This window comes from Mustela nivalis (genome assembly GCF_964662115.1).
Source record: "Mustela nivalis genome assembly, chromosome: 1".
Taxonomy (NCBI): Eukaryota; Metazoa; Chordata; class Mammalia; order Carnivora; family Mustelidae; genus Mustela; species Mustela nivalis.
In genome coordinates this window covers 111408529-111432180 of record NC_139020.1, presented here as the reverse complement: position 1 = coordinate 111432180, position 23652 = coordinate 111408529, and the positions used below count along the sequence as shown (strand labels likewise).

General features: G+C 42.5%; 1 protein-coding gene across 5 annotated transcripts in view; it reads left to right on the top strand.

Moving 5' to 3' along the window:
• FGF12 (fibroblast growth factor 12) overlaps positions 1-23652 on the top strand; it is a 559619-nt gene that overhangs the window by 278586 nt on the left and 257381 nt on the right. Inside the window, exon 1 of one of the 5 annotated variants that reach the window (XM_082729327.1) lies at positions 10836-12436. The exons of the other annotated variants lie outside the window; for them this stretch is intronic. Within the exon in view, the coding sequence (XP_082585453.1) occupies positions 12238-12436 (199 nt within the window). The 5' untranslated portion in view covers positions 10836-12237. Of the gene's footprint in view, positions 1-10835; positions 12437-23652 lie in introns of those variants that run through there. 5 annotated transcript variants of the gene reach the window in all.

Sequence of the window (23652 nt, the reverse complement as noted above, 5' to 3'; positions counted from 1 at the left end):
GTCTACACTTTCTTATACACAACTGCTTAACTGAATCCAAGTTTGCCTCTGGATGCACAGCATGTCTCTTTCTTTTTTTCAAAAAAGAACTTATTAAGACAGTTGAAGATAGACATCACTTTCTCCAGTTTTTCTTTCCTTGGCTCTAGTTATTTAACGAGTGCTTCAAATGAGACCATGAGCATCAGGAAACAAATAGTCTGGTTGCCTCTGACTTAGATTCTGAGTGGTCATGTTTCATAGTTATCTTAACTTTTTTGACAGTTCAAGAACATAAATAGTTCCCTTATTAATTGACTTTGTGGATTTATTACCTAAAGACCAGTCATGGTTCAAAGTAAAAGGCATTAGATTTGTCTAAAATTAATAAGGACTCTGTAAGGAACACCCCGTGATTGCTTGATTGAAATGAAAACAGCAGTTACTATCAGACACTATTGAAGGACAGTGTGTAATAGAGGAAATCCCAATGTGGAGAGTCATTTGCAACTAACCTCTAGATAACATGATATGATTTACTCTCCAGGGTCCACAGCTCCAGACCAGTGTCTTAGCACACCCAAAAGATTGTTTTTCTGTATAGTTTCTGGCCTGATTGTCTTTCATAGAGCATCTCTCCCCTTGACAGTCAGAACAGCCATGGGCTTGGGTGGATTGCTCAAAATCCAGTGACAAGAAAGAAAGGCATACTGTCTTCTTGGAGCTTTAAATGGAACTTCTTATGCCTAAGTCTTCCTCTCTCTCTCTCTTTTTTTAAAGACTTTATTTATTTATTTGACAGACAGGGATCACAAGTAGGCAGAGAGGCAGGCAGAGAGAGAGGAAGAAGTAGGCTCCCTGCTGAGCAGAGAGCCCGATGTGGGGCTCAATCCCAGAACCCTGGGATCATGACCTGTGCTGAAGGCAGAGACTTTAACCCACTGAGCCACCCAGTTGCCCCATGCCCAAGTCTCTTTTATCTGATGCCTGAAACTGTGAATTTCGACTCACTTTAGAGAATAACCCTTCCCCTCAGGAAAGTGGTGTGGGTTTATAGTAGGATTTTATCAAGGTAGCATTATCAGTAAATAGTAGTTCAGTGTCTGTGTTTGATGTACAAAGGGGATAAGGGGAACACATTCCCAGATTAGGACTTGGTGTTTTCTACTATAATTATCAAACATTTGTTCTCTTTCTTTCTTTCCTTTTCTTTCTTTTCTTATTTCTTCCTTTTTTTTTTTTTTTTATTATTGCTACTACTTAAATGATGCTATCAGGGACTCAAGGTGATACTTTTTAATAAAAGTATGCCTAAGGTTTTCTTTAAAGTAAAATTTGAGACTATTCTTACTCATCCTGAACATTTATTACTTTCAAGTTAAAATTAAATCAGTACACATTTACAGAGTATCTACTCTACTGAAAGTACTGGATCCTTACAAGAACAGAAAATATAAGTCATGATTCCCTCTCCCAAATTCTATTTCTAATTTTATAAATTGATCGTACTTAGAATACTTTTTAATAATGAAGTCCCGTTATTTTAGTCAACGTTCCTTCCCTGCCTTTTGTCCTCAGCAAATAATAAATGCTTCTAGTTACTTATCTTTTAAAGGCCAGCTATGGCTATTTCCTTGTCTTGTGCACTTTTAGAGATGAGAGAAGAACTGTCAAAATGAGGAGGAAGGAATGGAATCTCTTCTCCCTTGCTGTGTTCTTAGCGTATTCAAGCAGCCAGAAAGAATTTCCTAGCTACTTTTTTTTAAAATTTTTTATAAACATATATTTTTATCCCCAGGGGTACAGGTCTGTGAATCACCAGGTTTACACACTTCACAGCACTCACCAAAGCACATACCCTCCCCAATGTCCATAATCCCACACCCTTCTCCCAAACCCCCTCCCCACAGCAACCCTCAGTTTGTTTTGTGAGATCCAGAGTCACTTATAGTTTGTCTCCCTCCCAATCCCATCTTGTTTCATTTATTCTTCTCCTACCCACTTAAGCCCCCATGTTGCATCACCACTTCCTCATATCAGGGAGATCATATGATAGTTGTCTTTCTCTGCTTGACTTATTTCGCTAAGCATGATATGCTCTAGTTCCATCCATGTTGTCGCAAATGGCAAGATTTCATTTCTTTTGATGGCTGCATAGTATTCCATTGTGTATATATACCACATCTTCTTGATCCATTCATCTGTTGATGGACATCTAGGTTCTTTCCATAGTTTGGCTATTGTGGACATTGCTGCTATAAACATTCGGGTGCATGTGCCCCTTTGGATCACTACGTTTGTATCTTTAGGGTAAATACCCAATAGTGCAATTGCTGGGTCATAGGGCAGTTCTATTTTCAACATTTTGAGGAACCTCCATGCTGTTTTCCAGAGTGGCTGCACCAGCTTGCATTCCCACCAACAGTGTAGGAGGGTTCCCCTTTCTCCGCATCCTCGCCAGCATCTGTCATTTCCTGACTTGTTTATTTTAGCCGTTCTGACTGGTGTAAGGTGATATCTCATTGTGGTTTTGATTTCCTAGCTACTTTTAAAGAAGTCTCTTTGCTTCTGGTTTCTAGCTGATTACCTTATTTATGCATTATCTAGAATGGGCTGATGACCTCATGAGCTCTCTTCTAGCTCACACTATAAGTTTAAATACTAGTATCCTATCCAAAACACTACAAAAATATTATTACTCCTTCTTTTTTTAAATACTGTTTTTGTTTGGTTTGTTTGTTTTTAGAGAGTGAGAGGGAGGGAGAATCTCAAGCAAGGTCCACACCCAGTGCAGAGCCTGATGTAGGGCTTGATCTCATGACCCTGAGATCATGACCTGAGCTGACATCAGTGATCAGATGCCACCCAGACACCCCTTGTTTTAAATGCTGTTTAAAAAATACAATTTAAAAACATCATCTTTATACAATAATCTTATCCCTTTCTAGGTAACTGAACACCGAAATGCACATCCATCTATGTATCTATTTTGGCTTATATTTCATAAACACACAGTCATCTACACTAATGTCTCCTTGATTTCATCTTGCATATGCTGGATTAGTGGGCAAAATTATGCACAGGGGAATAGAGTTTTATGTGAAAAATATTTTTAAGTGAATGAGAATTTTACTAAATGTTTTCATTAACTACTAAGCAGTTCTTGAATATTTTGTTTGCCTCCCCAGTATTCTGAAAGGAAGCTTGCTAAATATTTTTTACTTTTGTTTTGAGCAATTTTGCTTATCTTAAAATGTGAATTTAGATTTTTAGATGAAAGGTGCTATATTTCAGGGTGCCTGGGTGGCTCAGTAGGTTAAGCATCTGCCTTCAACTCAGGTCAAGAATCCAGGGTCCTGGGATTGAGCCCCTCCCCTCAGGGCTTCCTGCTCAGTGGAGAGCCTGCTTCTTCCTCTCCCTATGCCCCTCCCCCCTGGTTGTGCTCCCTGGAAGGCTCCTGTGGGTTCTCTCTCAGATAAATAAATAAATAAATAAATAAATATTAAGAAGAAAGAGAAAGGTGCTGTATTTTCATCCAGCCAGCCATCTACTCATCGACTTATCAATTTACTCTGTCATTTATTCATTCACTCATGCATACTTTTCTTTGTTTTAAAATTAGTGTTTTTTCCGATATATTATTTTAATTAATCTAGGTCTTATATAGTAGTCATAGTACAGGCAAATAAACTTAGGCTCAGGAAAAATTATTTACTCTTTATGAAAGTACAAATTATTTACTCTAAATTACATATCCTTTCTGCTTTACATTTTATTTTTAGAGAATTCTAAATATTTAGGACTAGAAGTGACCTTACTGGTCACCCTGTCCAAACTCCCGTTCCATCTTCTGATAGTTTTCCCTAACCGGTTTGTATATTTCAGTTATTTCCAATAGAACCATACTCCACATCAAATACTTATGAGTACAGGACCAGTGGGATCTTTCACTAATTGTTATTTTCATAGCACCCAGTGCTTAGTGCACACAGTGGACAAAAATATGAATTTCTTATAATTTTAATAGTACAGTTTGAGTGTCAGTCATGTTCTGGGTGCTGTAAGAGACTGTTATTTCAACGAGATCCAGTCCCTGTAAATTTGGGATCGGATCTAAAATTAGAAATGAGAGCAACTAGGAATGGTCCATGGAGAAAGCAGCTCAGTAAAGATGGCTGACAGCATGGATGTGAGGATTGTCAAGCCATTAAGGTCATTGTGATCATATTCTGAGAGTTTAAATATTGAGTACTTACTTTATTTGATGTTTTTGGTCTGTCTTTTCCTTATTGTTACATTCTTTCTCTTCTGTGAGAGTGAGTGTATGTGTGTGTATGAATGTGTGTGACACACACACACAGACACAGAGAGAGAGAGAGAGAGAGAGAGAGAGAGAAAGAGAAAGAGACTGAAAAAGAGAACGATTGAAAGAGGTCAGAGCTAAGACTATAGACCTAAGTATGGGAAATGGGGGTTGCTCAGGGCAGAAATCTAGGTACTATGTTCCCTCTCAGGCTATCAGATTTTAACAGATGGGTTGAATTTAGGCAGATAAGTTTAAAGGGTTGTGATACAGCAAAATGATCAACTTGGAGATATGGAAGTTACCCCTGAGTTAGAGGAGTTTGTTTTTTTATATAAGAATAAGTGTTTCATTTTTAACTTAAGATGGATAAATGGATGCATTTATTATTTCATTGATAAACTTATTCAATAATTTATTGAGCACCTGCTGTATACTAAATGCTATTTTAGGCACCAGAGATAGGAAAATAGACAAAGTAGACAATCTCCTTGTCCTTATAGGTTTTATATTCTTATGGGGCTCTTCCAGCTACATTTTCCTTCTAGAAGGAAGAGGTATCACTGGATCAGTGACAGTAGAAATTAGAAAGGGGCTAAAATGATGGTGAGTAGGTGGATACAGGCTTTCTAACATTCCCAGTCCAGCTGAGAAGGAAAATAACCAAGTGCCAACTATGAGGTTCAAGCCAAACCAATGTCTATTATTTAGGAACAGGAATGGAATAAGTGTAAATTTATCCTCTTATAAAATTTTTCTGTTTCCTATTTTGATTTAGTGTCCCTATAACTTTCTTAAGCAGCTCAGCTGGAGTTACTGAACAAAAGAGGAGGCCATACTCTCAGAACCAAAGGGTATTCTTCTCTCATGGCCAAGGGTGAGAAAGCCACCCCCTTAGCTCCAGGGCCCAGAGAGAAGTACAAGCTGCAGAATGAGAAGACATGGGACACTTCGGTCCTTTCCCGTCCAATATCAAGTGTTTTCTTCAAGGTCATTTACCAGATGTGAAGCTCTGCTAGTGAGTACTGCTAGTGGATGGAAGGCAATTTAACATTGCCAATTTTTTATCTGTGATCTTAGTTAGGATGTGAGAGACATTGAGATCAGAAGGCCTGGATTAAACTCCTAGATCTTCACTCATCTGTTGTGTGACCTTGGGGGATGTCATCACTTATGAGAGTCTTAGTTTGTCTGTAAAACTGGGTTATTATTTTTCCCTTAACTTTCCTCTCAAGGTTGTTGGGAGTCTCATTGAGTTAGTACACGCGAAGGCAATTTCTAAGCAGTAAAAGACTACGTAAATGCAAGTGACATTTGCTTTCTTATTTTATCAATTTTATTACATGATTATAATTGTGCATGGTATCGTGTTTTTATTGACAAACAGTGTAACGCAGAGGATTAATGGGAAGCTTTGGAAATAAATTCTGTGTGTTAGATTTGAACTCTACCAATTCTTAACTGGGTGACCTTGATTAAGCAACCGAACCTCTTTGTGCCCCAGTTTCTTCATTTATAAAATGAGGATAATGACAGAACTTACCTCTTAGGGTTCTTATGAGGATTCAATGTGTCCCGAACTGCAGCGCACTTAGAACTACAGGGTGCTTAGCATTGGCTCACATTCGTTGTATCTTATATTTCTCATCAAAACAGACATTCCTCGAAACATTGATAATTTCTCTACCTGGGCAATAAGGATACCATCCCCGAGCTGTGTCACGTAGAAGAATTAAATCTATTGTCTTTCCTATTTTGAGAAATGACTAAAACCAGACAAACATAGAACATGTAACAACTCAGTTGTTGAACTACTGGATAAAGAACCACAAATACATTTGTTGTATAAAGGAATCCACAAATTATTAGAAAGTAATTGTTTATTTGCTTTTGCCAACCTATTTTCACCAATACATCTGGCAGAGAAAAGCAGAAGCAAATGGAAATACTGCTCCTACATGGATTAAAATTCATGGAGAAAAGGTCTTCTGTCTGTCCAGCTTGCTGTGTCAGAGCCCTGTGAGCTCATAGTCCCCGAGCTTTGAGTCAGGGGCCTGATCTCAGAGCAGAATGGTACCTGAGCAGAGAGAGCTACACTCCTTTCTGTTCCTAACAGGGAAGGACATTGACAATTTTCCACTGATGAAAATTTTGTTTGCCATTACAATGTCAAGGTTAATCATTCATTTCAAGTAGATCCAGCCTTCATTAAATACATCAGGTCCAGGAGTGAATGATGATGTATATGAATCACAAGGTAAGTTTTCCTGTTTGGGGATGTCTGGGTTTTATAGCAGGGACTTGGTTTAAATGGATATTTTAATAACAGCATGCTCATTCTAATACTTTACATTATTATCACATCTTCTCTGAGCCTTGCAGCAGCCCAGTTCAATAGGTACTGCTTAAATAACTTGTCCAGGAGCATACAGCTAGTAGGTGATTAAGAGTCAGATAAGATCATGATGGCGTGTCCTGTAAGTTTGTTGAGGGCAGAAGACTGTAGAGGATGTATTGAGTTCCCCTTGGTAACAGAAGCAGAGCCTTCGATGTACTCTGTGCTCAATTTAAGGTTTCAAGTGAATGACTATAGTGATCCTCAGAGTTTGATGTGGGAGTTAGAAGGCTTGGTATGTGAATAAGAGAAAGACAATGTAATGTTCTGTGTTTTTTCCTTTCAAAATATGGAGATGATGAAGACTGTTCAGGTTTTGTTTGCTTGAGTGGAGGTCAGAAATATAAAATACAACTCCATAATTGTCCTTTCAATGTGTATCTGGCAACTTCCTCCAAAGTAGTTAAAACTGCTTCCACCCATGATGTCTTCAGAATTGCAAAGGTAAATTTGCAAGTTGTTCTTACAAAGAAAGATGGCATAAAAATCGAGGTATTTTTATCTCTGAGATATTGCCCTTTAAAAAAACAGATTGTTTTACCTAAATTATCAGTAGGCTGATTTAATCTTATTCCTGATGCCAAAATGCAAGGATACTGAAATGCCCTTATAACTGTAGAGAAGATTTTTGACCTTTAGTGGCCTGTTAGGAAAGTTATGAATTTCTGGATGTCAAAAAACTAACTTGGGGCGCCTGGGTGGCTCAGTGGGTTAAGCCTCTACTTTCAGCGCAGGTCATGATCTCAGGGTCCTGGGATCGAGCCTTGCGTTGGGCTCTCTGCTCAGCTGGGAGCCTGCTTAACCCTCTTTCTCTCTCCCTGCCTCTCTGCCTATGTGATTTCTCTCTGTCTAATAAATAAATAAAATCTTAAAAAAAAAAAAGAATACTTAAGAGTTGGTAAACAAAATGCCACAGGAAAAGGTTTTAGGGTGTTTAAAACAAACAAACAAAAAACAAACAAACAAACCTAACTTAAGCAATGCTTCTGAGCTAAACAGCCATGTGCATGGATCCTAGATAACTTCTCAAAGGTCCAGAGACTTACCTCTTCCTCTCCTTGGGGAAATGGAGTCAATAAAGTAAAGGATGCTGAGGATGACTTCCAGGGCTAAGCAGCTACACAAGTACTCTGACAACAGCTGCAGGAGTGCAAGTGCACGAGTAGTCTTTGTTGTCTAATCGAAATCGGAAACACTGCTTTCTTTTAATAGAGATCTAAAGACAGGAATAGTGTCACTCTCAGAAAGCTCCCATTTGTTGTTTTGATTTTGTTCCTTAAATGCCTGACTTGACACTGGCATGTCAAGACAGAGAGAACTTCAAACACCTGTTGTCTGCATTTTCACCTCCTGCCCCATCCACCCTCTTCCGTCCTGTGCCACTCCACTGGTTACCCTCTGCGTCAGAACATCTTCATTTCCCGTAAACCTACAGAAAAAACCCAACACAGTCAAAGATTAGACAACACCCATCCTCTTCCCAGACTCTTCTTTTGGGGGGGTTGGGTGGGGTGGGTGGTGGGAATACCAGGACTGCAATTTGATAGAAGTGCTAGATTTGGAGAGTCTGGGTTGATTTCTTCCTTCTAGTATTATCTACATTGTGTGCGTGTGTGTAAAACTCAAGCTTTGACACGTGAAAAACTTGTTAAAAACTCAAATTCCTGGCCTCTTCTCAGAGACTTGTGCTTCAGGTTCTGAGAAACCATCAGGAATCTGCATTTAAAAAAAGCATCTCAGAAGAGTATCATGCATTTTCTTAAAAAGAAAAAAACAAACAGTCATCATCTCTTTCACTCGTTTGGCATTTTCCAGTTTTCAAAATGCTTGCACATACATATTCAGTTCTGTGAGGTAGATGGGACTGATTATTCTCATTTTGAGGATAAGAAACTCCAAGTTTAGCAATGATTTCCTCATGGCCTCACTACACACCCCTCGCTTGCCCATCTCCCTGGATTCCTCACCTTAGCTGACCTTTTTCCTTTTGGGTGTTGAACTGCAGGAGGCCAGGAACCCCCAAAGCCAGCCAGTGCTATCTGTGTCTGCCTTCCTCAAGAATGAGGCAAGTCTTCTGGTAGCCAAGGAGGGAAAATGATTTTATTGGTAAAATGTGAACATTTCCCTAATTGACAGTGTCACTAATTGATTTTAAGTAATTCCTCTTGCCCTATTGGGATGCATTTTCAAAAATGTATTCAGCTTCAGTTTTGGAGAAGATGTGTGTGTGTGTGTGTGTGTGTGTTTGCATGTGTCTTTTTCACCTCTCTAGTTCTGCATGGTTAGAATCCCAAGTTCACTGTCCTTATTCAGTCACATTGACTGCTGCAGGGGATTGTGTGCTGTGTAGAGAGTTGGGATTCCCCCCTCTCAGGGTTCCTTGCTTGTTGAATCCTCTTCCTAGCTGTGGGGCTCCTAAAGCCCCTTATGTCAGTGTTGTGTCCAGCAGCACCATGAAATATCCAGGCCCCCAAACACTGTAGGGTTGTTTGACACAGTGCTCAGAGGCCTCTGTCCTTCTCCTTGCCTAAGTGAATCTCTGCTAGGTTTTTGCCCACATCTGGAGAGCTCCTGCCGCCACTTCTCAGGATCCCCTATCCATTTCTAGTAGCTTCCAGGTCTGCGTGTTCCTTGCCCTCTATTAGGATGTTTTGAACATATATGTGTTTCTCTTGGAAATCATCCATTTAATCTTCTGGCTCTACCCGTGATGCTTAGTGGAGAGACAGAAGGGGCAGGATTATCTGAAGACAAGTTGAAGAGAGATTATAAGTGTAACTAATAGTCACATCCAGACCATAGCACAAATGGAAGGTGACTACTTTACGTTTCCAAATCTTTCATGCTGCCTTTCAACTTGGGTGACAACATCTTCTCGCTGAGTTTTCTGTAACGCCCCTCTGCCATCACAAGCATCCTGGAGACCTGACTGCACCCCAGAGCTGGTTGTTGACTGCCCTTGCCCACAGTCACCCTCTCACCCCTCCCGCATTCTCCTCTCTGTGCAGGGCGCTCACTTGATCCCTCATTTTAAGGGTAGAACCTGCTCTGCAGCTTTCTGGATAGAACCAAGAAAACTGGGTTTCAAGGATGCAGAAGCACTTCATCCTGTTACAAAATGAGCTGAAGGTGGGGCTCAACATAGGGCCCAAAAGGTCATTGTTACTTTCTGTAGTGTCCACTGCCTGCCTTCCTTAACAGAGAATTCTGTCTGCCCCAGCTTGTGGGAGAGAGGGCGGCTGCTTTCCCTCAGCTCCTTCTCTCCTAACCCCTTCTTTGTGCACTCAGGGTCATTTAACCGGCCCGTGGTTGTGTTTTTCTCTTGGGGGAGGGATGGGACAGAACAGACCCGAGCTGCAGTTCCTTCACTCTGCCTCTGAGAATTTCTCATCCAAACCTCAATCACGTAGGATTGCGTAGAGAGGAGAAAAGGGGAAAGACGGAAGACGGAGAAGGGGGAGAGGGGTGACGGGAGGGAGGGAGAAGAGAGTCTGGGAGCAGAGGGCGCCCGGGAGGGGAGGAGGACCCGAGCGCGCAGCGCTTCCCTGCGCTCCGGGAGCCCGACCCCCGGCCCTACCCCACCCGGGCGCTGTCAAGCCCTTGGGCGGGTGGGCGAGCTGTGCCAGAGGTACTCCGGCGACCGCCGGCTCTTCATTCCACCCTCCGTCTCCGTGGCTGTCGTCCCCGCCTAGAGTTTCCTGCGGCGCTAGCGCTCCAGCGGAGCGAGCCTGCTGGGCGGCGGCGGCGGCAGCGGCGGCGGCGCCCGGGAGCCAGTGAGGCTTGGCGCGCCCAGAGCCTTTGCCCATGAATGGGACTCCGCCCTGAGCGCCCCCTCTGGGGCTTGGGGAGGCGGCGGCGCGGCGGCTGGGGGCAGCCCCGCTACCCCGCAGCTCTGAGCGGCCACCCGCGCAGCAAGTTGGGCGAGTTGGCGGCAACCCGCACCTGCTCCCTGGCCTTGACCCCAGAGTCTGCGTCCGGCTCCGGGGGCGCGCTCCACAGCCTCCCGCCGTCGTCCCGGACGGCCTGGGGGCCCCGCCTGCGCTCCCAGCGCCAGACCATGGTGGGCAGCTCAGGGCCGGAGCCGCAGCAGCCTCGAGCCGACGTCGCCCGCAGCCAGCCCCCGCCCCGCCCGAGCCGACGCGCGGGGGTTCGCAGCGCGCCGGTCACTTCCTTCCTCGGCCGGGATGGGCTGCGCGGGAGCGAGTGATCGACCTCGCGTCCGGCGGGTAATCCCCATCTGATCTGCTGCCTGCGAGCTGCGGACTGCCGGGCCGCGTGAGCCTGGGGGGCCCGGGCACCGCGGCGATGACCTGATCCCGAGCCCACCAGGGCGCCCCCTCCTTCCCTCTTCCCTCGCTCCCTCTGAGCCTGTGCGGAGACCGGCTCCGTGCGGCGGCACCGGGCGGACCATGGCGGGGAGCTCGAGTTAAGGCGTGTGGGCGCCGAGCTGGAGAGGACACCTTCGGCATCGCTGCCTTTTGAGGGGGCTTATTTAAACTACTGAGTCATTCCAGATTTAGGATTCCCTAAATAATCACCAACTGTGCCCGTCTTGTGCCAGAAAGCGAGCAGAAAGAGCAAGAGCGCCCGCTCTTGGGACCCCGCGCATTCCCGGCGCTCGCCTCTCGCGGGTTTCTCCCCGAGGGGTGCTTGGCCCTCGAGGATCTCCCTCCCTCCGTCCCTCCCTCCTTCCCCGTCCCTCCTTCCCTCCCCCTCCCTCTCCTCCCGCTCTCATCGCAGCGCTGCTGGCGGGGAGTCGCGCGCACCGCAGCTGGAAACAGCTGCCCCCGCCCCGCGCCCCTACCCCGACTCCGGCTCACGGCTCCCACTTCACGCCTCTCGGAATTCCAGAACTCCGGCGGCCAGCCTCTGGAGAACCGCAGCCGGCGCGATGCATTCCGTAGACCTCACCCAGCCGGGACGGACCTCCTAATCTCCAGAACTGCGGGCCGCAGGGAGTTAAATTGCTGCCTTCCTCTCCTTCTCTCTGGCGGTTGGTGGCTTGTTTTCTAAAGGAACGTTTTATTCACTTTTTAGTATTTTCTACCGGGGGCTCGCTACCCGCCTCGGTCCGGGCTCTGCTTTGTAAACGGGTTTTATATGTATGTATGTGTAGATATACTTTGGACACCTTACAACGCTTGCGCCTCTCCAACGGGGGCACGGCTTGTTGTTTTGGACATCCTTCTTACCCTTCCACTTGGTACTCTGAACGCAGTGTGACCAAACTCCCCACTGCCCCTCGGATGCGGATCGCCGTGGGGTGCAAGTTTGGGGTGCAAGAGTCTAGTTAACTGGAAGGCCTGGGACCGCCCCGCCCCCGCTGCCAGCGGTTGGGGAAGTTTACATCTGGATTTTCACACGTTTTGTCGCCACTGCCCAGACTCTGACTAACCTTGTGGGCGTCGGGTTTTCCGTACTGCAGCCTCCTCAAATATTAGCACTGCCTCCCCGCGCCTGCCCTGTCCCTCCAGGCCGCCGAGGTCCTGCCCTCGCCCCGGTGGAGCGCGATCCCGAGGGCGCAGTGGAGCCCGGGGCCTGGGGCCCGCGCTGAGCAGCTATGGCTGCGGCGATAGCCAGCTCCCTGATCCGGCAGAAGCGACAGGCGAGGGAGTCCAACAGCGACCGGGTGTCGGCCTCCAAGCGCCGCTCCAGCCCCAGCAAAGACGGGCGCTCCCTGTGCGAAAGGCACGTCCTCGGGGTATTCAGCAAAGTGCGCTTCTGCAGCGGCCGCAAGAGGCCAGTGAGGCGGAGACCAGGTCAGTAGAAGCCCAGGCGGTGGGCTCCCCAGAGCTGACACCTCTCTACCCTTTTGCAAAGCACCTGGAGGCACCCACCAAAGGGAACCAGGATCCCCCTGGCTCCATTCTGGCCCCCTTCTCCCTTAATTTCCAGACGCCTCTCTCTCAGTCACCCTCTGTCAGTTAATAGCTTCTTGTCCCATATTCAGGAAAACACTTTGTATCTCCATGAAACCACAGTTTGACTAAGATGAGAGCTACATGTATAGATGCTCCTGGTCCCATAAAGCCTGTAGAATCCTTGAGGAAGCGACCATCTCATTCATAGTCTCTCTCTCATCCATCCATTTATCCATCCATACAGTGCTTATACTGCCTGCTGAGGACCCTAATGTAAATAAACCTTCTTCCCTCTATCTCCCATAACGTTTAGCATAGTTCTGGACACAGACACTTAGTAGACACCAGATGAATTTAATTTTTTTCTTTTTCAAACTCTTCCCCCAGGAACACATGATATTGCATCTTTCAGACATTCCGATGGATTCTCACTTCCCCGCTTTCCTGCATGCCCCTTCACTTCCTTTTACACAGACTTCTTTTTCCTGTTCTCTTCCTCCAGGACTCTCCTGGTTTCCCAGATTCTGCTCATTAAGTTTTCTGCCCTATTGCTCCCATCCTTTGCACACTCACACTTTCTTTTGGGACATTAAGGAAACAACATAGTATCTGCAATTTGGCCCAAGGGAATGTGAAAAGAACCACAAAACTTTGGACTTATCAGAGATTTTCTTGTTAAGGCCCTTCTGAAGTTGATTCTCCTCTTTGTAAAGGCACATGGTTGGTCTCCATTGTGATCTTTATTTACAAAGGGAAAGTAGATACCTTGAGTTTCAGGGTGCTTATTCCCACCTCAAACCAGGCCAGCTTGAGAGAATGAAAGCGAAATTGCCCAGATTTGTCCTTCCACCAGACTTTGTTGATCCTCTCTGGGTGTGGCTTTCTGGGTCCTTTGCAATCTGGAGGTACTCTCCTCTTGGTGTGGTCAACTGAAAGGAAATACGGCCTAGAAAGCTTGCGCAGAGATCATTTGACTGGTTTAGGTTAGCATCTTTGCAATTCTGTGATGCACTCCTGGGTTCGAGGAATGAAACATGGGCTAGGGTCATTGGGTTGAGGAAAACATTTGGAAAGTGTGGATCAGTGAAGCTCAGAATTAGCTTAGAAATTTATAGTTAAGTCTTATGAAGAAAACATCTCATTTTCATTTTTCCCATGGGTTTTCATGACACGAGTCACTTCACAGTAGACTCCTCTCTGTGTTGTTGATCAAATAGTAAATTTCGGGAGTAAGCGAAAAGATCGTGATCCCAAGGCAAGAGCTACTAAATCTCTTTCAGTTTACATAAAATTGATCTAGCCTATTAATTTCATAAAGTGAAGCTTTCTATGAAATCTAGGGTTCAATATTTATAGAATATATAATTTTTTTAGGGGAAAATAAAATCCCTTGCATTGTTGTGCAGGGATCATTTGGGGGTCATCTTCTCTAAGGGCTTATGTGGTCTAAAAGGAACTTCAAGGTTCTGAATTCAATGTAACTCTTATATTTCAGTCATTGAAGTATGTTTTGTATTCCAGTTGAGATAATTAAGTGATAATTGTGAATAGATCCCTCAGCCCCCTCAGTTCTAAACAAGGCAGTAAAAATAATAGGTGGGTGATACTTGTGAATGGATGAGCTGAACTCACTTGATCTTTGTGGAAGTCGATCTGGACATGAACCATTTGCAGGGTTTAATTTTCCATGAGGGACATTACTTCCTGTGGTCCTTTCCTTAGCATCTCACTAGAAAACAGAATTTGAGGGAATTGCTGAGTTTATTGTTTTCTTCAGTGTTCACTTAATCGGCTCCTCTTTTTCATTTACTTAGTGTACATCTTGGAAGAAAGAATCCTGGCTGGTGACCTCTTTTGTTTAGCTGAAGTCTCACAATAATGTGGCTGAGAGATCCCAGGCCCCATGCGAGGCCCACGGGTGTGCATCTGTACACCCGCATTTCAGTCTGGTCTGAAGCTTAGCTTAGAAGAATGGGGGTATGGGATGTGGAAAAAGATTTGGAAAGATGTTAGCGTGCTATTATCGCTACTAACAAAGCCAAATAATTAGTCTGTTGATTTGCTGTCAGCAACCATGATTCACATAGCATGGGATGAGCCTATTTATAGAGAGATAGCGCCTTCCACATCTCAATTCCAGAGAGGATTCTTAAACTGGATTGGGAGGAAGTTGCTAAACACCGAAAAGAAAAGCTATTTGAGGGAACCTGTTTTATAAGCATTTGATGTTACCTTCACGTAATAGTTGAGTTATTCTTGAAATCACTTGCCCTTCTAAGCCATACACTAATGAACTATAAACTGAGTCACAAATGGTAAGAAAGTGGTGAAATGGAATCACTTGGCCTGATAAAGAATTTCCACTCTGGAATTCTATCGTTGAGACACACATTCCATTGAGCAGACTCTCCAAGGGAATGAAGCTGAGGCAGTGAAACTAAATCCGATGTTGGATGGGAAAGGCCACAGTTGTTTTTCTGATTTCATGGCTGATATATTGTCTCTCAATTTCTTGTCTTCGTTCACCAAGTTCTGATATGTATAAGGTTGAAACTTTATAAATACAGTGGAAATATGGAAATCACATAGTAAAGGTTTCAGATTTCAAAATCATGCATGATATTGCACAATTAAAAGATGAGAGGTGATAGTGCAGGCCTCACATCACACAATTCCAGCGTCATGGTGCACATCAGATGCTTTAATGATGCCATCCCGGGAGCATAGTGTGGTGGCTTCTCCTGGGATGGTGCAGCAAACACCTGGCTTAGATGACAAAACCTAGAATCAGGGCAAGTTGGTGGTTTATAAAAGGTTATGTAGCTAGATTGGGGCAAATTTGGGACTAGAACTAGATCTCGTTGATTTATCTTGCCTGTGGTCTTCACAACACAACACTGATGAAAGTAGTATAAGAAAACTGGGTGCCCATGGGTGCCTGGGTGGCTCAGGTGGTTGAGTGACTGCCTTAGGCTCAGGTCATGATCCTGGAGTCCCTGGATTAGGCTTCCTGCTCAGTTGGGGTGGGGAGGTCGGCTTCTCCCTCTGAACTTCCCCCTCTCTTGCTCTCTCATTCTCTCTCTCAAGTAAACAGATAAAATCTTAAGAAAAAAAAGAAAACTGGGTGCCCTCTATTAAAGGATGGAAGTAATTTTGTAGATTTTGCATTTGTTTTTACCATTAGGGATGGCAGCTGCTGTTGTTACTTTTGTTATTGTTGTTATTATTATTATTATTTTGTAATTAGAACAGGAATAGTGCAGAGTACAGGAGGTAACTGGTAGAAAGTGGTATAGGATAAATTAGGCAATTAGCGTTCTAAAATGACCATCCTATAGCAAGCATGCATTGTAGCAATACACTGAATAGTGAGGACACACAGACAGCACAGGAATAGGTAGTTCCTTAGACACTGCGTGGATTGTATGTAGCTCTTTGGAAATGAGATGTTGTAGACCTTGAACCAGCAAGTTGACTGAAGTCATCAAACCATAAAAAAGCCTTTAGAACATTTGTGTTTGTGTACTTTGTGATAAAAAGAGAGCATTTTTGTGGTTGTTATTTGCGTCATTTTTTATGTGTGGAACATCTGTAAGGGCCAGGTCTGCTGAAAATTTTGCTAACATGTTGCCACCACTTGTTTTTTTTTTTTTTTTTCTGCATTTAGGCTGCTAGTATATGCATGTGAACTACACAGGTCATTGATTTCCAATGTTCTTTCTACTTTGAGTAGAAACACCTGTGCAAGTGGTTGACTCCAAAAGCATTTGTTTTGATTCAAGTTACTGAAGGTAATGGATAGCATTCACAGTCAAGAAGGGAAAAGTGTTCACTCTACTCCCAACTCTCAGAATGTTGGAGAGGCCATGAACCTTGGACATCATCCAGTATCACTCTTTTATTTTTCAAATGAGACCCCTCTGGAAGGCAGAGTAGAGATAAGCCTAAACCTATGTATTTTATGTGATTTTAACATTTTTATTATTTTTCTATATCATTTAATTCCTTCCTTTAAACCAAAGCAAAAAAAAAAAAATAAAAAATAAAAAATAAAAGCAATCAGGAAAAATTCCTAGCCTAAAAAACATTAGATATTTTGTATGACTTAAGTATTTGGTTTCTTAGGCCCCTCCCTTTTAAAAGTAATAGAGTGTTTTTACACTGAGTGGGTAAAATAAATCAAATAAGTGGTTATATCTTTTACTAAATTTTGTTGCTTTCATTTATCTTATTTTTCTGAGCCCTTATTTCTGCTTTTATAAAAACTGTGGTTATTCAAAATATTTTAGTATCCTTCCATCTTGTTTTGGTAGATGTATAGAATTTACCAGCACACTTACTCAACATTTTACTGTCAAACACATACTTTTACATAGATGAAGAAAACATTACAGAAAATAAAAACTTCAGTGAGAAAATTGATGAAAAAGGGGAACTAATGCTTAATCATGGGATCTATGGAACGTAAATTAGATTTTTATAAATTGAAATACTTTTGGTCAATATATAGATCAACAATAGTTTCAGTATGACAGGTGATACTTTACATTTATAGCAAGTACTTTTATTGTATTTTCTTCTTAAAAAGTCTGACAAATGTCTCAACTACAAAATTGGACTAAATAAATGCTATTTGGTTTGATGTCTGTTAAAACAAAACAAAACAAGCTTTTCTCTTTAGAAACCCACCCTAGGATTTGAACTGATATTTGTGTGTGTGTGTGTGTGTGTGTGTTTTAATCCTATTTTCTCTACAGCAGTGCATTCTCCTCAACAAATTAAGTTTCCATTGTAAGAACATTTTAAAATAGCAGGTATTGTGATCTCTTGATTTCTTTCATCCTACAGAGATCTCATCAAGCCATAACTCAGATTAAGTCTTTAAAGTTTTAATGAAGTTGATATTCTTGAACAGAATTAGAAAAACAATTGACACGGGAAATGAAGCAGTCTCTGTATTTGAGGAAGAAATAGGAATTTTTTTTTTTTTTGAAATAGGAATATTTTGGAAGATCTTTAGAAAATAAAGCTTTGGCTCATAAAATTATGTGTAGGAAAAAGTGCTGGCCTTATGGGTATAGCACCACATTGCTTCTGTTCTTGGTGAGAGCATATTTATGCATGAGTACTACAATGTGGATTTGGTTTGGGACATTTGTTAATAATAGTTACTTTTTTCTCTTCTCTTCCTTGAGTGCTTCATCAAAATGTGTTTGCTATTGACTTTTCCTCCTAGAGTTATTATAGATTTTATGAGGACTCTCAAAGACAACCACATTAGACAGAGGCGACCCAGTTAATTTACTACATTTTGGATTCTATCTGATGGCCTACCCCTCAAACCATGGAGTTTTACCTGTTCTCTAAAGAAAGATCCACCATATCTAAAGGGCTCTCAAGCCAAGGCCACCTTCTAAGTGCCTATAAAAAGGAGAAGGCTTAGATACAAAATGTCTGTAAATAAATCCTATATAATGATAACTTTTAACAATGGCAGTTAATTTGACTATATGACTTTAGGATTTACAGTTTCTTCACAGCTCTTGCCCCTTTGGTTCTTTATAGCAATTCACTGATAATGGTTAGCCCTATCTTCGTTATAAGAAAACTATGTTTCAAAGTGGCAGGGGGACTTGTCCGGGTTCCTGGAGGCAGGAAGTGGCTAAGCTGTTACATGACCCCTACTCTCCACCCTGCAGGTCATCTCTCTTTATCTTTACTATCTTGAGCTTTTTAACAAGGCTGACTGTGATTGACTCAATTTGACTGTAATCCGGGAAACTCTTCTTGGGCGAGTCAGAGAAAGAGTTCAAGGAAATGTGGAGTGTGATGATAGATTTGCTTTGCTCTGTGTGTGATCTAGAGCTCCCAGAGAGGATCTCGAGTGAGGAGGAGGCTTGAAGTCCAAAGACTCGTGGCTGGTTATTATGTACTGGTCCCAGGCTCCTGGCGGGGCTTTCTGCATGCCCCAGAGATGTCAGGGGGTGTCACTTGGGGCACCCAAGGCCTCACTGGGAGACTTGGGTCCAGAGGGGCAGGCTTTCTTGACTCTAAGCGTAAACAATTGCTTCAGATGTTTATAAATGTAAAGAGGTTAATACCAAGGTCAGGAGAGCCCTGTAGGATTTAGTCTGCCCTGTCTTTTCTTGCCCTGGCTTTTCTTGTCTTTTTAGTTACTGTTTAAGTGATGAGGTAGCAGAGTGATTACGTACATGGACTTTGGTGTGGGATCTGAATTCGAATTCTGGATATATTATTTGTAAGAACTTGAGGTAACGTTGTCAATATCTTTGAACCTCTATTTGCTGATTTGTAAAATGGAGGTATTATCATTTAAGCTGAGTTCTGAAGGATAGGGCAGGCAAAGAGGGATGGAAGAATGTTAAAGGCAGAAGAGAACAACTTTCTCATGAAGATTGGGGTGAGAGGGAATTGAATATAGATTGAATAATGAGAGCAAGGGGTACAAGTAATGTTGGAAAACCTAGCAAGGGCTGAGTTGTGAGGGATTTTGTATTTTATTTGATTCAAAAGATTTTATGTATTTATTTGACAGACAGAGATCACAAGTTGGCAGAGAGACAGTGGGGGAAGCAGGCTGCCCGCTGAGCAGAAAGCCCAATGTGGGGCTCAATCCCAGGACCCTGAGATCATGACCTGAGCTGAAGGCAGAGGCTTTAACCTACCGAGCCACCCGGGCGCTCCAGGGTTTTTGTATTTTAATCTAGGATCCATAAGAGTCAGAAATAGGGGCTGATACAATGTGACTTGCGTAGTTAAATGGACACTGTGGCTTTGGAGAAGAGAACAAATTGCAGCAGAGCCAGAGTGGGAGTTAAGGAATCAGAAGGAGGCCAGGGCATAAGTCTGGGCCAGCAGTTCTCAAAGTCTGGTGCAGAGGCCCTGGGAGCTCCTTGAAAACCTTTCAGTGGGTCCACATGTTCAAAATTATTTTCATAATACATTTCCTAATACTGATTATTTACCCTTTTCATTCTGTCACAAGTGTCCAGTGGAGTTTTCCAGAGATTATATAATATATCCACAACCATTGGGAAAGGTTATTGAAATTTTCCTCCCTTTTCTACCACGTATCTGGGTGAGGCCAAGTTTTCTTTATATTCTTCAACCACAACAACATATTGCAAGAGATTAAATGCAGAAGCACTCTAAGAATCCAGGTGATTTCTGTTAAGCCAGGCATTTAAAATATTTGTAAGCCTACAAACTACTTTAAAAAAAATTATTTTGGGAATTATAGTTATGTTTTATTTAAACACATTATATTATTGACATTTTAGTGGGCTTATTATTTTTAATAAATAAGTATTTGAAAAATTTTGTTGTAAGTTCTAAACACGGTATGCATTAAATTATATACGCCACATAAACAGAAGCTTTTGGGAGCACTCAGTAATTTTGGGGAGTGCAGAAGGGTCCTGAGACCAACAAGATTAAGAGCCACTGGTCCAGGCTATAGATTATATTGACCTGAAACCTTCTGCCAGTCCCAGATGATTATGACAAGAAGAGTGGGAGGTAGAATGAGCAAAGTCTGATAGTAGGTAGATTTGAATGAAGAGCAAATAAGGTGCCTGGATGAGTCCTGGCTGAACAATTCAGTAGTGAGTGGTACCTTTGCTGAGGTGGAGGGGAGCTAGGGGAGAAGGGTTGATAGACGTTGAATAATACCATTCCCAAACTACAAAGCACTATAGAATGCTAAGGTGAAAATTTGAGTCATGTCATCATTTATTCTTTTTTTTTTTTTTAATTTTTTATTTTTTATAAACATATATTTTTATCCCCAGGGGTACAGGTCTGTGAATCACCAGGTTTACACACTTCACAGCACTCACCCAAGCACATACCCTCCCCAATGTCCATAATCCCACCCCCTTCTCCCAGACCCCCTCCCCCCAGCAACCCTCAGTTTGTTTTGTGAGATTAAGAGTCACTTATGGTTTGTCTCCCTCCCAATCCCATCTTGTTTCATTTATTCTTAATAGTTTTTTTTTTTTTTAAGATTTTATTTATTTATTTGACAGAGATCACAAGTAGACAGAGAGGCAGAGGCAGGCAGAGAGAGAGAGGGAAGCAGGCTCCCTGCTGAGCAGAGAGCCCGATGTGGGACTCGGTCCCAGGACCCTGAGATCATGACCTGAGCCGAAGGCAGCGGCTTAACCCACTGAGCCACCCAGGCGTCCCTTATTCTTAATAGTTTTAACTAGGATGAGGATCCTGATTACCCATCTGTATAAGGCTATCTACGGAAACTTCGATTTTATTAGAGTAATCAACCTCCACCTTTGATCTAGAACTACTACCTTGCAAGGGTAATCCTATAAGCAAACAGATTTTAGGCAGTGAAAAATATTCAAGACAGTAGAAAGCCTTAGTAATTTTTCTAGTCTCTTAAAATGGAAACAAAATGTTTGGTAGCTAGTGGGCTTCCAAAGACCTTTAACCTGGTTCAGTCCTGAATATGTCCTAAATATGGCTTTCGTTTGTGTGGCACACAGATGGAGTTCACGTGTGGGTTTAAGCCAAGTCCATTGGTCTTTGCACAATCAAGGGAGCCTGAAAAGACAAACTTTGTGAAGTCTTCCTTATTTTATCTGCTCAATGTTAGTCATTTCATTAGTTTGTGGTATTCATGTATTCCTGGCTCCCTGCTTCTAATCATACTGTAGTTAATGTCTCTTAATTAGAGTTTAAGTGTTTATGGTCTTTTTAAATGGCTTCTCGGGGGTCAGCAGAGAGAGCCCCAAGGCCTAAGACCAAACTTGGCTTTCTAGAGAAGAATGACATGAGACAAATGGGATCTGTAGTACAATCACAAATGTTAGAGCTTAGAGATTATATAGGTCAGAGTTCTCAGCATAGCTGCAAAATGAAATCACCTGTGAATTTTTAAAATGTGCTAATACTGTACACCCAGAAAATCTGACTTACTGTGTCTACCCTGGGGCCCAGGTATCAGTCATCAGTTTTGTTTGCTTGTTTTTCACCTCCTAGGTGATTCTGAAGTTTAGCCAGGGATGAGAACCACCAAGTGTTCCAGTCCCATCGTTTCATATCTTGTGGTCCTTAAACAAAAGGTCATTATTTTATTCATTAAAGCCTTTAGGAACCATTCATAACCCCTAGAAACTCTGTACCCTAAATTATACTTATGAACCTTTCTTTATGCTTATTGTTGAATCTTTCACGTGTTCAGTGGCATCCCAAATCTGTGCCACATAATGTCTGTGTGCTTCTTCTTTCTGGCCAGCATCTGAGTTCCTAAAGATAGGAGCTGTGCTCTATTCCTACTAGTTCTCAGTGCCTAGCATCCTGCTGATGTCACTGTAATTCCTCAGTCACTGGTAAAGAAGTGAGTAAATGACATACAGACTCAATGAATCTTATCTGTACCGCAAGCTTCAGAGGAAGAGGGGTTCTCCTTACTGTTTCCAGTTGTCACAAAAGGATGCTGAGGTCTAGCCAGCCTGGGTGGGGCTCCTCAAATTCACAAGTCTGGTTAGGAGTACATAGATTATGGTTTCAGTTTAGGTTTGTTTTTCCTAGTCTATTTTTTTCCCACTCTGACAGTACTGGAAATGGACCCACTCACCCTCCATCTTTCCCTCCCTTCCTGCCTCCCTTCCTTCCTCTCTTTCTCCCTTCTTTTCCCTCTCTTCCCCTTCCCTTCCCTCCTTCTTTCTTTCTCTTTCTTTCTTTTCCTTTATCTAAAACATTTTTATTTTTAAGTAATCTGTACACCCAAAGTGGGGCTCCAACTCACAACCCTGAGATCAAGAGTTGCAATGCTCCACCGACTGAGCGAGCCAGGCACCCCTGGACTGGTTCGTTCTTTGAAAACAAAACAAACCAAAACAAAAAAACAAAAAACAAAAAAAACCCAGGAAACTCTATGAAAGGACATCTAAAGGCCTTTTTAGCTTGCAAGGTCATTAAATAGCTCCCCTCCCTGCAGGGGAAACAGTCATGACTGAGGACATGACATACTCATCTGCTCCCTGCTTTTTTACTTACACAGGAATTATACAAACTATTTTCCTAGTGTTCCTTTTAGGATGTTCCTAACTGCATCCCATGGTTTAATTACCTGTAATGTGCTATCAAACATACCTTTGTTTAAGATATTGGTCTTTTTTCTTTTGACCCCAATTTAGGCCCATTCTGTTCCCTCAAGGATTGGAATTAAATCCAGTGTGCTATAGTGTTGAAGATTTTTTAAAAATCTAGGGTCAAAAAGGGAATTGAAATGAAATATGAAAGATTCAGGAGAGAAGAACTATGAGCTTGTTTAAGTTATTATAAAAAGGAAAAAATAAGCATTTCCACAAGATATTTTTTTTTTATTACTACTGGTGACTTAAATGTTTTATTTTAATTTTGAGAATTCAAAAGATGACCCAGATCACCTTCACAGCGCCCTAGAATGAGATAATACTCCTCAAATAATTAAGAACCAGGGGCAAAATTTAAGTAGGTACCAAAAGTAGGGATCCATATTTAATTACCTGGTTGGAATAAGTGTTAGATTCTGTTTTTAGACAAATAGCTCTAGCTGAACTGTCTCCATAATATCCATTTCATATGTGATATTCTGTTGGGGAGAAGATTTTACAGAAGGACAGCCACCCAGAATCACATAAAGAGATTGGAAGAGAAGATGTTATCCAGGTCTGAGTAATTAATAAAATATGATGGGAAATAAGGATGATCTCACATTTCAAGTTTCCCACTATGGAGAGGATAAACATGTTGTCATGTTTTACTGTTTCAAGGAGGACTGTGGTGGAATTTTGCATTGAGAGTGTAGCCCTGCGGTGAAGAATGAGTGACATATAAGGTGAGAATGGCCTGGACGTCCAGAATTCTAGGAAAGGAAGTCATATTGATAGAAACCCAAGCTGTTTCTGTAGTCCTTTCCTTGTGGGGTATTCCCCTGAGAGATTGGAGATTTGTTTTCTCTTCAGAACGGTAAACAGGGCTTCTGCTTGCCTCCTTGCTGAGCCTGTCTCCCTGTCAGATCTCAGGGCCATTTTTGCTTTTGCTCAGGAAAGTAGTCAGCAGCATCTTGGCTGGGCTACCTTCATGTTTTG